Source organism: Electrona antarctica (genome assembly GCF_951216825.1).
Source record: "Electrona antarctica genome assembly, chromosome: 11".
NCBI lineage: Eukaryota > Metazoa > Chordata > Actinopteri > Myctophiformes > Myctophidae > Electrona > Electrona antarctica.
The window spans coordinates 37687019-37703600 of NC_136792.1; the positions used below are offsets into that span (position 1 = coordinate 37687019).

The 16582-nt window shown below is 43.2% G+C and overlaps 1 protein-coding gene across 1 annotated transcript in view; it reads right to left on the bottom strand.

The window, feature by feature from the left end:
* Positions 1-3653: 3653 nt before the first annotated feature.
* The window catches only part of slc8a2b (solute carrier family 8 member 2b), a gene marked incomplete at its 3' end in the record, with an annotated part of 50832 nt that continues 37903 nt past the window's right edge, over positions 3654-16582 (bottom strand). Inside the window, exons 11-14 of the mRNA XM_079513844.1 lie at positions 11711-11835; positions 6388-6487; positions 4196-4471; positions 3654-4027 (exon numbers count right to left, since the gene is read on the bottom strand). Of these exons, the coding sequence (XP_079369970.1) occupies positions 3654-4027; positions 4196-4471; positions 6388-6487; positions 11711-11835 (875 nt within the window). The remainder of the gene's footprint in view (positions 4028-4195; positions 4472-6387; positions 6488-11710; positions 11836-16582) is intronic.

Below are 16582 nucleotides of genomic sequence, written 5' to 3' on the forward strand. Positions count from 1 at the left end.
CCTCTACGATGCTGATCAGTTATGATAAAATAGTTCTAGAGCTTCACATACCACATAGGCATCACTTTGTGCAGGTATTCGATACAATCTAATGGAAAGAAACACATGAAGAACCTTACAAAGCTGTGATTGTGGAGTTATTAAAAGCAGTTACACTGTATCGTATCAATTTAAGTTCTATCAAATGGTCCGTGTCCAAAAGATGCTGTCCTCTTTACAGAGCAATTAATGCTTCCTTTCCATTGACAACACATTTAACAACAAGACGTGTCGGTGTGAAAAGATATCCCCAGATACACAAGCTACATTGAGCTCATGATAACAAAGTCAGAGTTAACCTCACCACTGTAAACACTGTGTATATCCTAGTTTTCCGATTTCACTTACGGCATTGCACAGAATGCACTGTTTGCCCCCTGGTGCCCAATCTATAGCATAACTCAATATCAAACAATATGAAGACCTAACAGCATACAGTTGTTAAACAGTAGAGTTGCACAGTTGATAACTTGAATACTAGCGTTTTTAACTAGTCATTTATAAGGCATTGGATGGGTATGATGCTGTATCGACATCAATTTTGTGGAGATTGATATTCTATCACGAGGCCTTTGATTAAAAGGTACAACATAATAGCCTTCTGAGACTTAACCCTTGAATGTAAACTAACACTGTTATTTATGTTTTGTGTTTGACCCTATAAGCATATTTGTCGAATCCAGCAATGCCTTAACAATGCGTCTACATTATTACAAACAATGACTCTCTTGCACATGCCACAGTATTAGCTTGTTACTGACAGGAGTGCAACACAAAGATTCAATGTGGTCCAAAGGGGACTCATTAGGAAAGTTTTACAAATCACATTGTGGATTTTCTCTAAACAAACGGCAACACAAATAGCCTGATTTTTGCTTCGGTGACAAAGTGTCACGCTCATGCTCAAGCTCAAGCATCAAATTCCACAAAACGTCATTGCCAAAGCATAAATCAGGCTACACACAGATCACATTATGAAGGGTGGAATTAACAAAAACATAATCATAAAAACAGTGTTAATGAAAGCGCATTTGAAATGATCAATTCACTGCTGAGTCATAAGAAACTGTTCATCACAAACTCAACTCACAATACTTGGACTGCATGAGCAGCATATTTGAGTTCAAGTGGTTGTCAGAGTAACCTAAACCTTTCATATGTTTTATGTTTCTGAAGGAGGGATTCAGACTTTACTAAAAAATATGTATCAATTAATTTGTCACTTCCACCCATCATATTCTACAGAACACTTAACACTCTCTTTCCTTACCTCTCTCCTGCCCTGACTTCCTAAACATATATAGAGCATTGACTAGAAAACATCCACATCCATTAAGTCACAATTGATAGTTTACTGTCCACTGAGCAAATATTATGTAACCAGAGGGATGCATTTATGTACACTGTTTGATACTGGTAGACCTTTCTTGTCGTTATTTTCCACAGTATCTGGTAACTCATGTGGGTTGGTAATATGTATTTTGGCTAAATGCCTATGTCTACCTTATCCATCATCATGAATACCCCTAACATAGAATAAATCCTCTAAAGGTTTGAGGGAAAGGAAATTGAGGAGTCATGGCTCTGGATACATATTGTGATCAAAGGAGACTTATTTTGACCTACCCACCACCCACTGGTTGATTGGTTACAAAATGCACAAGCATGCACTGAGTGAGAGCCTATCTGCCCCTCAAGGACAATTTAGTACCTAGCACAAGTGGATTTTGTCCTAGGTTTTCTATATTGGACCGAAAATTGCACAGAAACAGGTTCAGTTTACAGTGTTATTCAAAGTAGCTGTTTATGTACAAGGGCTGTGCAATTACTTTTCACATGTTACCAATGCTGATAACTGATTACCCAGTCAACATTGTAATCTGTAATGTAATCCCTTACTTTACTCCAATCTATTGCATATGCCACTAAATTAAGAATGTATACAAATGTGTAGGCTGAATTTCATGACTCAACTCATCTGTAAATTATGTTAGCTTTCTATAATCCCCCAAGGAAAATAAATCTACAATCTCACAACCCAAATGACCTTTCCCTTTAATGATTTCCATCAAGTTCCTATTATTTACACTATATTTTTTGTTTCATTTTCAGTTCAGGATCAAATCATTGTTGTAACAATATTACATAATGTAATATACTGTATTACCACCCAACTGTAAATCACTACCTCAGGTAGAGCAGAGGAGGAGACTGCTGTTTTGCTGGCTTCAGTGGACAGTAATGCACTTTGATGGACCATGTGAGGTGAGACATAAAACCATATTTACACCTCTAGCACAGAGCTAAATCATTATCTATCAACACTCAGGCACAGCTCCAGCACTCATAAAAATGTGCAACGTTTTCAAAAATGTCAAGAAATGCGAACATAGTTTGGGAGATCTCCAGAGTCCAGACCATCCTACAGTGAAACTAAAGTCAGGTAGGAGGTGTTTCAAGAAGGGCCACAGACAAAGAAAGAGCCTCCATCTAGATGTCACATGGTTCTTCCCCTTACAAATAAGAATCTCCCCAAATTGATAAATTGTACCATAGACTGCTTATTTCACTGGACTCTGAGAGTGTTCTCTGAGTCTTTCCATATGTAGCCAATATAGTCTCTGCACATTGCGGTGGATCCAGTTTTCCAAACCCCTCCGACCTTTCCAAAGGTAGCATCACTCTGGTATCTATAGAAAAGATAAACATCTACGCCCTTATACAGTGTGTAAACTAACAGCGCAGTGTGGAAAGCTACTTCCCTCTATATGCCATGTCAGATGAGCAGTTGTCCATCACAGTAAACAATAATGGAGACTGGATTCTGTCATTGTAAACATTCTACTCTTCTTCTTCTTCGTCCTTCCTTTTTTTCTCCTTTTTTTTGGTCAAATGGCGCTCCATCCTTATTCAAGAAAAGTTAAGTTGTACCAACGAGAGGTGAGTAGAAGGGACTGAGAGGGTATGTAGTTGCGTGTTGAGTGAAAGTGGGTTGTGAATGATGCTTTCTCTGCTTCAACCATTTACTTCTATTGTTTCATGTCTGGTATCCACAGTTTCAACTCCACCTCTCTGGTAAAAAAATCTCGCTTTTTTTGTTGCACGACGCCGTCCATTTTAGACTGATCCTTCCAGTCTAAAAAAAATCACTGTAGACATTCTGTAAAAACTTCAAAACACAACTTGGCTCAACCCCTTTCAGTGAAGCCAATCTGCATGGCATGCTGCTAAAATATCACATCACTCCTTACATCTAACTTCCTTACTCTCTAATTTACTTCAACTTTACAAGATTTTCTTTCTCCTCGCTGCTACCTTCGCTTTGTATTCACGTGTCTCTTCCATCACAAACACTTTCCTATGCCTTCCAGAGTCCATGATCAATCATGTGTTTCATCAAGATGAAAATCATTTTTACACATGTATATTGTATAATGTATCAGCGGCTGATGTCTGCAGGATTCATGTATCAGTAGTAAAGACTGCCTGTAATCTTTTTCAGATTAAAGACTAGGACATATTCAGGCCGTCACACAGATGAGATGTGGTTTGTCTAACAATGGACGTATGTACGAGGGTCAAAATATCTGTGTATGTAGCAGTGTGATTTCATTCTAGACCGTAATGTGGCAGTAGGCCTCTAGGCTGGAGAAGAGGATGTATAGGAACCAGAGGCCAAAGAAGAGCATGCACGTCAGCACGCGGGACGACTTTGGACCACCCAGCTCTCCGCCAATGGAGGGGCGTCGCCGGAACAAGAGCACGCCCATGCAGATGAAAGCAAAGATGGTGAACAGGGTGACAGAAAAGGCCAAAGACCCCGGGTCCACCCGGAACGCTTTGCCCTGGACGTTCCAGTAGATGGCTGCCACCGACCAAGCCACACCGATCCCCAGGAACACATTGACAGCATTGCTTCCAGTGACATTCCCCACTGAAGCGTCGGCGTGCTGATCCTGCGTGGCGGCTACTTTACTGGCAAATGTGTCTGGGAGAAGAGAAAGAGTGAGACAAAGAGAGGACAGAATTACAGATAAGTATGTGGACACAGACGCACGCACGCACGCACGCACGCACGCATGCACGCACGCACGCACGCAAGCACGCACGCACGCACGCACACACACACTGTATAAAGTCTGTCCCACTATATCACCTGGAATGGATGTTCCCAGAGCTACAAACACGACGGCGGTCACACTGTCACGGAGCCCCACTGTGCAGCCAAAGGCGGACGCCAGGTCTCCTATGACGGCTGTCAGGAGGCCAATGACGCTGATGGAAACACAAAAGCAGGCCCAGCCATTCCAGATTTCAGTGGGCGGCACGCAGGCGAACAGAACCTTCCAGAAGACTGTAACGAAGTGCATGACATAGTCGTAACAGGACGGGTGGCGCACCTCGCCGCCCTCGTCGTCATCGTCACCGTCGCCTACGGAGAAAGAAGAGCGGGAGAGGCATTATGAATAGATTGATATGAGCCCGTTAACAAGTCAATATATAAAAAGTACTTTGTAGCTTTTGGTGAAATATTTGCTGTTGGCAATGAGCCCGTCAGTCCACAAGGGGGGGTACTTGCATTACAAACCACATATAATCCAAGGAGCACTTTCTTGCTTTTATTACTGTTATTGTTACAAATCACAAATTCATTAATAACGGCAAAGGTTAATTACGACATCCGGTATTATGTGCTCAGACAGTCCCTTTTCTCTCTTATAATTTATAACTCTGTCTGGACTGTCCTACAATAATGCGATCTCAGAATTTGCTTACTTCATCACAGCGTGTGAGTCAGACATTTGAGCTTTATTCATTACATTATTGAATAATATGCCCCCGACAGATGCCATTAATTTAAAAATGATCCAACTGGCAAAGACCCATCATTACTTCAGACGTAGTATAATTCTCAGAGACAGGTAGGCCTAGAATGAAGGCTGATTTGATTCATTGCAATGTGTATGGTATTACTGCTGATACTGTGGTAGTGCACTTGAGCAAGTCACAGAAGTCTCCATATATGAAGATCACAACACTGACCTCATCAAACTCTGTATAGCCATACATGGAGAATACTGGATCCTCACCTAGATCTGCATATATGGAGCCGGCCAGCAACTTTACATCTGACCCCCAGGTCAGCTCCATACAGTATATGGAGTTGACCGGTTCTGACCCACCCATCCTTCCTCTTCGATGTCTCCCTTTTGACTGATACCTGTCCATTCAAACTCTAGACGGGCCCGCTGCAAAGTTATCGCCGGCAGCCGGCGAAAACTAGAGTTCTCAACAGGCCCGAAACTTAAGGCCCGGCCCTACCTGGGCCCTCATCAAACCCTGTACACTCAAGACACTGCCCCCGCTGCCACCCTTAGATTTCAATATATGGAGCTGACCTGTTCTGACATTCCATATGTTGATCTGACCTCATCAAACCCTGTACACTCAAGACACGCTCCATATATGGCCAGTACAGAATTCATTCTATATGTTGATCTGACCCCCATGCCAAAAGCGCCAGCGCTCAGCCAGCAGTCTGCCGTCACACAGGCGGATGCGTGCACGTGACCTCGTCCTTTAGGGCGAGGTCGCTTCTCGCTTCCAATAACATTCTATCCATTCTATTGAATGCACGGCATGCGCACGCACACACACACACACACACACACACACACACACACACACACACACACACACACACACACACACACACACACACACACACACACACACACACACACACACACACACACACACACACACACACACACACACACACACACACACACACAAAAGACAAAAGAGTGAGAGACTTTTCAAATTTCAGAAGACCTTTCTTTCTTCTCAGGTGGTTTGTGAGCCGAATGCCAAGATGGCCAAGACAGAGCACACCTTAGTCTTTCAGAGGCTATAAACGCACTCATGTGTGCGAGACAAGGAAATAGGCCTATCTCACAGCCCCCTTTCCACGCCCCCTTCCGGTAGATAGTGGTGTCATTTAACATTAGCATTTACACGTTTTTTCCTCTGGAGAATCTAAGTACATTTCCTAATGTAAAAATGTGACAGAATATTATTATGAAGCAAACAAGATGGTAAATCAGCTCGAACAGATAGAACAAACCTTACCTTGAGAAAACAAAAGTTGTAGACTTCTTAAATTACCTCTGTTAACATGTAGTGTCTATGGAGTGACGTCACGCTATCACCACTAACGCGGAAAGGGGGCGTATTAAGGGGGCGGGGACATTCTGTGAGATAGGCCTATTAGAAGAGTATTTCACGAAGCAATCAGAGCGTGCTAATGATAAATGAGGTGTGAGTCTTGAAAAAAAATCTCCTCACCTGCGCTGACAGTGACAGCTTCCACAAACTGCTCCCTCCAGGAGTGGGTGCCAATAACCAGTGCCAGGTTTGTCTTTTTGATGAGCTTGTCCACCGTGCTCTGCCAATCAGAAAGCACAACACGATTAATCAGCGATCAAACAGAGCACACAACCTATGACAAATCCATTAAGATGAGACGGTGGCACTAACAAGGCCTCATTAGAATGTCATCATGTCCCTATCTTATTCTTCAGAGGCGAGTCTTCAACTGAGTTAACATGATGATGCCACATATAGCATCCTGCTGTCACGTTATGAGAAAATGACAGGTGGGTAAGCATGTCTTTTATGTACATTCATATCGCAGGTATTTAGTTTATACCTTCGCCCCAAAAGAAGGTCTCTATTGGAAAATGGTGAAACTGAATGACTCGAAACAGCGGCTCTGGGAGCATCACTAGCAGCGGTGTTCTATATCAGGGGTTTTCAATGTTTTTGGCTGGGGACCCCCGGAAATGCTTTAGCTCGCTAAACTGGGTAGAAAAAGTATCACACATAGACATAAACCATAATATGATGTCCCACCATCCCCACACAATATACTGTACATTAATATTGCCTCATTTCATATCTGATTTAATTCAACAGATTGTATGCTCCTATTTGTTCTTTGGCAATCAGAGCTTTTCAATCCACAGACATTGATCTGTATCTGGAGGTACTAAAACTGGGCGTCAATCACCCTGAACTGCATTATTGCCTCGACTCGGCTCTTTGTGTCCACAAATCATGAGACAGAGCTAATTTTATTTCAACAATGGATCAATAAACATGGGACAGGGATGTTGCATTTTATTACACACACACATACACTCATACACACATACACGCACACATGCACACGCGCGCAGAGTGATAGAATGACAACATGATTGAAAGAGGGGGAGAGCAGTGAAAAGACAGTGATAAATAGAAAAGAAGGAGCTGCTCTGATCTGTTTGTTTGTTCATTTATTTATAGTTGTGTTTGTTCATTGTCCTCTTCCTCATCCTGCATCCTTGCTGCAGATACATCATTTACTTGAATTAAACAAGCCCAAATGAAATGCCATGCAATGCTTACAGAACGCTGAACAGGGTGTTTGCTCTTCTGTTGTGTCCAGAGGGTTCAATTGGTCAAATGTAAATTTAAATATTTGTACTGTGTATGCTTGATTTACTCTCTCACTTCGCACACACACGCACAAACGCACGCCACACGCACGCACGCACAAACCGCCATTGCCAGGTTTGATGGATGAGCACTATTGCTATTTGCCTGTATGAATATTTAATCTCAAACCAAAGCTGGTTTAGATTTGATCCAAATAGACCACTGAAGTCGGGTGTCAGTGCCACTAGAGGGTGCTATTCCCCTGGTTTGTGTTGTTATTTGTTGTGTTGAAATCAGGGGAATCCTTGTGTTGGAAGAATTGTGTTCCAAAAATAAACAAATCATCCAGGTTTTTCTGTCAGGGGGGGTGGCTGCATCATTTATGATATTCATTCATATTTGATACAGCCTGTAGCCTGTTTCTGGAGAAAATATAATTAATTGTGCTGTAAAAGTCTTAAAACTACACTTCTGGGTCTGACGTCAATGAAGTGATTCTAAAACAACCTGTGATATGTCTTATTTTATATTCCTGAACCGATGAAATGACAAAGGTTGCAATCGTTCATAAATAGTGTTTGTTCATGAGCTTGTCCAGCCGACTCCATCCACTGCCATGTATTTCATCAAACTTCCGGTGCGATATTTGCCACCCATGAGCATCATGGGACATCCCTGGCATCCAGTCACATGACCTCCCGTCCCTTCCTTTCATTGCGTTCCTTGGCAGGAAGACAGAGTCTTCTGTGATTTAACGTATTTTTCTAACACGGTCCTTAAATGAGGCGATCTATGTGGCGATCTCCCCTGTGGCGATTTCAACAAAACAAATAACCCCACAAACCAGGGGAATAGTGCCATCTAGTGGCAGTGACGGCAGGACTTTAGTATGCAAACGAAAACAGAAGCCTGCGTACAGAGGCTGGGACTTCAGTGGTCAATATCTTTAGTTACCACACAAGTAAGACGCACGAATGCGGGAAGTGAACGCAGCTCGTAAATTAAGTTTTCTTTTTTTTAAGTTTTGTGTGTGTGTGTGTGTGTGTGTGTGTGTGTGTGTGTGTGTGTGTGTGTGTGTGTGTGTGTGTGTGTGTGTGTGTGTTCGTGCGTGTTATTTTTGTGTGATACAGCTGCGCCCTCTGGTGGCGGGCGGGTGGTGTCACAGCGTGACACAGAGAGACATGTTATGCTGGGTTATATAGTAAATGTCTCACTATTTTCGCAATCACTACATTCGCAATTACCAGATTGGTTTCTGCGGAGTGAAATTAGGATATTTGACCAAATATGCTGTGTAAAGTGCTCGAGGCTAAACCAATGAGAATCCGATTCTAAAGTCTAAAGTACATTTTCAGCCATGTTAAACCCAGGTGTACAGTGTACACATGTGAGTTTTGACAGTGAGACTGTTGGCTGCATGTTGTCCATGTACAGAGTAGACAGACAACCTAGTTAATTGTACAATAAATTAAAATTATTTCCGATAGAATGTTGAAATTCTTGCACAATTCAAAGACTAAACTAAAGTAAACAAAGCGATCCACTCTCTTCATGTGTTAAAGTGAACCTTTTTAGAATGGAGGTATGTAAAGTTGTTATGCTAATCAGAGTATGCAAATTTGGGAGCAATTTTGAAGGTGTCGGAGTCGGACAGCAGATCAACAACAGTGCATCAGAACTCCAACAATGAATTTCAACAATGTTAAAATCCAGCTTCAAAATCTAGCCTACTTGGAAAAGGTGGACAGATTCATAATGACAAATTGTGTTAAAGTAACGGCGCTGGTCCATTTATATAGATCTGCTGCCTGCCTGCCTTCCTGTGGAAGGGAACGATATTATGGCAACTGCGCGTTTGAGCCAGCTTTCTGTCAGCGGTCAGCCTGTCAGCACGCCTCCCTTATTATAAGTTATAACATCGTTCCACCTGTCCTGTACTGATAATTTGTATGTTTATCTCCTGTCATTTTTAAAATTAATTACAATTTAGGCATTTAAGCAGATGCTCTTAATCCAGAGCAATTTACAGTAAGCAAAGACAACAACACGTGGTAAATATATTGAATGCATAGAAATTCCGCGGTTATAATGTGACATTTTTATGAAGAAAAACTGAAGTAGCGTGGCTCGTTAAAAGAACGCGGTTGCGATGTGTCGGGGACGGATTGTTGTGTTTAGTTTCTTATGTGAACCGAACGTGTTGTTTATTTGTGTAGCCTAGTATAGGTTTGTAATTATTTTAGACAGTATTTGTTTTATTGTTGAGAGAAGTTGAGAACGGGTGTGAGAGGAGGAGAGAGGAGAGCAGCAGGTCTGACAACACTGGCAGTGCAGTGCCAGACCGCACGGCCAGCGAGGCAGGGCTGGACTGGGATATTTGGCCCAGACCGGCCCACCACAACCGGCAAGTAGATAGCAGATACTCTACTGCCCTGCTTTGTCGAGGCACACACAAACATACTGAAAAACATCCCTCCATGTGCAAAACAAATATTAAAGCAAGCCTCTGCCCAGGCTCTGGACAGAGGCCCTAGATCTCCATATATGGAGCTGGCCTGTTCTGACATCACAATATGTTCTGACACCTGCATAGACTGGGAGTGCAGTGCAGTGCCCGGTGTCGAGTCGGTCGGACCCACAGTTGTCCAGAACCGCCACAAAAGGCCTCTGCCCGGGCTCTGGACCTGATCACCCCTATATCTCCATATATGGAGCTGGCCGTTCTGACATCACAACACTTCATATTTGGGTATGCCTGACAGAAATCTATATAGGAATAAAGGGACACAGAGATACAGATATCTCCATATATGGGCATAAAAGGGACACAGACAGATGGGTGAAATGGGTACTCTGACACGGGTACAACGGGTATTGCAGTGGGGCATGGATCTCAACCTTTCCATCTTTACCAACTCGGTGCTCTACAGCCGGGCAATATTAGACCTCGTTGCTACAAAGGGGTAAAACCTCAGGTTCAGTGGCATGTGAAAGGATGGAGTAAGGTTACGTAATCTGACCAGCTATACCACAGCACGGTGTGGCCATTTGGATGCTATTAAAAGGCTCAGCATGGGTATGCTGCAAATGATGATTCCTCAAGAAATAAAAAGGACAACCCAGAGCTATACATTGAGTTATGCTAGTGGTCTACGCTAGACTCTAGGCTAGGGGAAAGGAAGAAGAGTTAGAGAGAAGATGAAATAGATGAGAGAGAAGAAGTTAGGGAGAGAGGGGAGAAAGTGACATAAGTAGCGAGGAGAAAGGGAAGGAAAGAGGAGGCCATGTGAAAAGGCATAATGGAGGATGCTTGCATAAAGTGACCAGCAAAGCACTGCATATAGGCCTATTTTGCTGACAGTACGGATGGTCAGCTGAGTGTGTGTGTGTGTGTGTGTGTGTGGGGGGGGGGGGGATAAAGGGACTCCTGTATGCTACTTCCATCCATCCATCCATCTTCAAACGCTTATCCGTAGTCGGGTCGTGGGGGCAACAGCTCCACCAGAGAGCTCCAGACTTCCCTCTCCATCGCAACATTAGTGACTTCCTCCTGGGGGATCCCGAGACGTTCCAAGGCCAGTGAGTCGATGTAATCCCTCCATCTGCGCCTTGGTCTGCCCCGGGGTCTCCTCCCAGTGGGATGTGCATCGAGGATCTCCCTATAGGGAGACGCCCGAGAGGCATCCTAACCAGATGCCCGAACCACCTAAGCTGGCTCCTTTCCAGACGAAGGAGCAACGGCTCTACTCTGAGTCTCTCTCGCGTGACTGAACTTCTCACCCTATCTCTAAAGGAGATGCCAGCCACCCGTCGGAGAAAACTCATTTCGGCCGCTTGTATTCGCGACCTTATTCTTTCGGTCAGCAATACATTCATGGACAAACTTGCTTTTAAAGGGAAACACTTAATGAGATTTTATATACAATTGCTAGCAGTCTGGGAGAGAGAGTCCAGTCGATAACACTGTGAACCACAAACATCGATCTGGAAGTGGTTAAATTTAGACTCTGACTGAATCAATTTGGGAGCCACTGGTTTAAACATGCTTAGCTGGCAGTCTCTCTCTACTAATGTCCCATTTCCCGTTTCAAGTTTCAATTCCATTTGAAACTTGAAACTGAAAAAGCCATTGCAGTCCGACTTTAATTGAACACTTACATTTCCATGTGAGACATAATATGTACAGTACCTTGAACTCATAGGACTCCTCAATGACCACCTCCAGTCTGCTGTGCTCCCCCAGGATGGGCTTCCCCATCTCAGCTATCCTCCTGGCCTCCTCCTCCTCAGAACTCATCTGGCCCTCTGCTGAATCTGGAGACACAGAGAGAGAGAGAGAGAGAGAGAGAGAGAGAGAGAGAGAGAGAGACACAGACAGACAGACAGACAGACAGACAGACAGACAGACAGACAGACAGACAGACAGACAGACAGACAGACAGACAGACAGACAGACAGACAGACAGACAGACAGACAGACAGACAGACAGACAGACAGACAGACAGATTGAGAAAGAGAGACTCCAGCACATGGCACGAAGATAGATATTTCCAGGGCATCACTTTATCAATAATTGAGCTTGAATCTGCAAGAGAGAGAGAGAGAGAGAGAGAGGGAGAGAGAGAGAGAGAGAGAGAGAGAGAGAGAGAGAGAGAGAGAGAGAGAGAGAGAGAGAGAGAGAGAGAGAGAGAGAGAGAGAGAGAGAGAGAGAGAGAGAGAGAGCGTGTGTGCTCTCATGCTGAGTAGACAAAGAGCATAGATAGAGAAATGAAAGCTGGAGTGTGTGTAGGGTGATGTAATAGTGAAATGGAACCAACGGCAAGGTAATGTCAGATACTTGGTCATCCACTGGAGGACCCCTACCCCTCTGTCAATTATTTCCCATCTCTCCCTCCACTAAGCTCTTGAATAAAGCAAATGTGCTATTAAAATACGACTAAAATACGAATAAGAACTACATTAGATTTTTGCCATGAGTGAACTCATTCACTTCTTGTAACGCTTTCGTTCATGGCCCCCACTGTACCCCCGCAGTCCCGCACACAGGACGGATGGCTGTTCCTCTCACGACAGACAGACCATCAGACAGACAGCAGTGCTGTGGAGTTTTTCACCAGACAATTGATATGCATGCATATTGCATTGAATTGAAATAAAGGTAGCCTACTGTTGTTCCTGGACGAAAAGCATCACATTTAAAGGACCACTTCACCACTTTTCAACTTCTCTTCCTATAATTGGTCCTAACTAATGTTCATGATAAAATATCACAATTTTTTCCTACTCAGTCTGTGTCTCATAGGAGGGCTGTGGGCAGTTCAGAAACCCGTCCACCAGTGACATCATCGATGGTGAATCCAAGCTAATAGAAACGGCAGGCTTTCTTTTCCTGAAAAGTTGCAATGCAAAAGTTGAAGCCATCGTTCTCACGATAATACAAATCTAAATATATTTTAAAACAAATCTTGTTTAAAAAAAAAATCTGCCTAATGATGATGTCACTGGTGGACGGGTGTCCGAACTGCCCAAAGCCCTCCTATGAGACACAGACTGAGTAGGAAAAAATGGTGGTGTTTTATCATGAACATTAGTGAGGACCAATTATATGAAGAGATGTTGAAAAGTGGTGAAGTGGTCCTTTAAGTTATCCAAAAATAAAAATATGCATGGTCCTAGTCTACACAAAGGACAGGTAGGCAAGTTTTCATTTTAATAGAAATTGTATGCTACACCTACTTAAAGACATGCTAGGAAATTGCATGTAAGTGTACTGAGTTAGACAGCTTTGTAAAACATTGCATTTGTGGAAATAATTCTTAACTAGAACTGCACTCTGTCGAGTGCCTACTTGCTTGTTGCACACAAGTAGGCCATAAATGGCCTACTAGTGCACAAGCAGAGCGCGCAAGTACTGTCGACCGCTACAAACTGTCAAATCTCAGCTTCTCTTTGAAAGAACGATTGAACTATTGAATTATTAGGTTTAGCTATTTGCTACGTACCTACTTTTTGCACGTAAAAAAGTAGTATTATGAAGTATATCGTAATAAAGATGTGGATTAAAGGACCCAATGCCTTCGATGGTGACGTATATCTCGATCAGTGTCAGGTGGATTAAAGGAAATGCCTCTATGTATATGTATAATTGTAAGTTGATTAGCGGTATACTGTGGTTACTTTTGATGCGTATGCACCGTCCCAGCATATGATGTCAGGGTATAACTGGTATAGCTAGCTCTCAATGATGACGTAATAAAGATGTGGATTAAAGGACCCAATGCCTTCGATGGTGACGTATATCTCGATCAATGTCGGGTGGATTACAGGAAATGCCTCTATGTATATGTATATGTAATTTGTAAGTTGATTAGTGGTATACTGTGGTTACTTTTGATGCGTATGCACCGTCCCAGCATATGACGTCAGGGTATAACTGGCGTCATATGCTAGCTCTCAATGATGACTAGCTCTCAATGATGACTAGCTCTCAATGATGACTAGCTATCAATGATGACGTAATAAAGATGTGGATTAAAGGTCCCAATGCCAGAGTGTAATTGGTTTTCGATGGTGACGTAATGACGATATGTTTTAGTGTCGGGAGGATTAGAGGTAATGCTCCTATGTATACATGTATGTAGTCTGGCTCCACTGCCGTATCAGGCACAAGTAGTCATTACGTCATTTGCTGGGACGGTGCATACGCATCGTCCTGGGCGAAACTAGTACTTGCGCGCTCTGCTTGCGCGAGTAACTAATACAAAATAACCTTTCATTATTTATTTTAGTTATTTATTACTTCTGCACATTATTATATTACAAAGAAGACGTGTCGTGAATGACAGTGCTGTGTTTCTGTGCAGTAATGTCAGTGGGATCGGAGGCACACAGTAGCTCATGCACTCTGCCAGGACAAGAAGCACTACGTACTGAACATTGAATGCAAACAAATCATTTGAACAGATCATTGCTGTGAACATGAACAAAATTGTACGGTTTTGCCCACCACTCTAGAGTGTCCTTATAATATTGATGTCACTTCCCTTATGGCCCCATGGTGAACCCTATTGTGAGTCTGTATGCATGGAGTAGCAGGAGAATGAATAGATACGCAGTGTGCTATTGATCTACTGCCAAATGACCAGCAGCAGCACCTACACCAATTACAGTGTGTCTTAAGTTAATAGAAAAGAAGTGCAGCCAGTAAGGAGTCATATTAGCCTCCTAAGAGGTCGAGATAGTTGTTACGGTCCAGCAGTTCACATTCTCTAAACCCCAACCCCAACAGAATGTAGAGCTGTACACTTGAGATGGGATTAAGCTGCCAAAATCTAGATTTATTTACTTAACTTGGACTCCTCTGATACAAGTCTTATACTTGACTGCTTTAAAGCACAACTTGACTCGAGACATGAAAGCCAAAACATGATCACATTTGAGTGCTAGCTTATTATAAGTACAGGGCAACTTTAAATGATTCACCATCACACAGACAGGCCTACTGTAGTTCAGCCTACTGCTTTGTGCTCAATTCCGCCTTTCTGTATAGCATTTCTTTGGACTAAACTTGGTTACTGGCTGGGCACTGCCAAGCTGTGATGGATATTTTATTATGGAGATTGGCATAGATAGCTGGAGACTTAAAGCGTGACTCAGGACTTCAGACTTGACTTGGACTAAAAGTTCCCAAAACAGCTCTGGTGGAACCCGGTCATTCTCTGGTACAGTGTTATGGAAAACATTGTGTGTCTGTGTGTGTGTGTGTGTGTGTGTGTGTGTGCGTGCGTGCGTGCGTGCGTGCGTGCGTGCGTGCGTCTCTCTAGAGAGAAAGACACAGACACAGTCAAGGTGACTCTCCACCTAAGAGACTCTTTCCAACTCCAACACTCTTTCAGAGTGCAACAGACTACACAAGTTGGCAGCAGAAATAGCCGTCCGAGGTCACATTGATGGGTCACTCAGATCACATGCAATAACTCTCCATGCCAGGAGGTGGCAGTAGTATACGCGGTGCAGAGGGAGGCCGGAAGCAAATGCAGCATCTGCCTAAATAGTGTGTGAGATTTATAGATTTTGGTGCATAAATACCACACTGGTACATACTGTGTACACTGTACAAAACAAAAATAAAATTAACAAACTTGACAAAATACGAACTTTTGAAAAGGGCACATTGCTGTCCAGAGGGCAAAAGTGCAGGTGCTCCAGCACCACCTAGTGTCTATCTGTGCACGCCCTTAACAAAAAGACAACACAACACTGTGGTGTACGCTGGCTGGGCCACAGTGCTCTCACTGTCATAGTGTCATAGTGTCCTTATGCCACGCTACTTCTATCTTCAATATTTATTTATATATACCGTCTACACCAGTTCATAATGTTTATGCCATCCAGATAGACATATAAGCAAACTCCACCGATACAAGAAGACGAGAAGCAGAGCGGCATTCATTATTCCAAGTCAATATCTCATCTCATTTGTCATGGCTGCGCCAAAACCTTCTCCCATTTAATCCTATCCCATAATTCCTCCTGCTCTCTCTCGGAATACAAAGTAGACAACTAGACATACAGTAAGAACTAACTCAATAGCAGCTCAGAACTTCAGATATAATATACATTCCACTCCTTAATCCCTCTATATACCTTTGGCGTGCTGTAAACTGGTTGATCTTGTTGTTTGCCTATTTGCCTAATATAACATGCCCAGAATAGGGCCATTAGGGTTCATGTGGGTGAAAGTCACTACTCTGTTATGTCAGAAAGGCTGCAAATATGTCATGTTTTACGCAGCATGGGTGGAGGAAGCCAAACAGTCTTTTTACACGCCTAGTGTGTACGGTGCCTATAGCTCATTTGCCAGAAGTCATTTCCTATAACCATACCATTAACAAAGTGCCCTCTGTGTGTTCAAACTGTTCATGTCAGGGAGGCCAGCTCTGCTGTGATTTAAATGGAGGGTGACACAGAGGCTGATCTCATCCCAAAACAAGAGACTGTGAGAGAGGCCAGTAATGTGTGCCAGAACCAATATGGGACCAAGTGGGGAGAAACAAACGC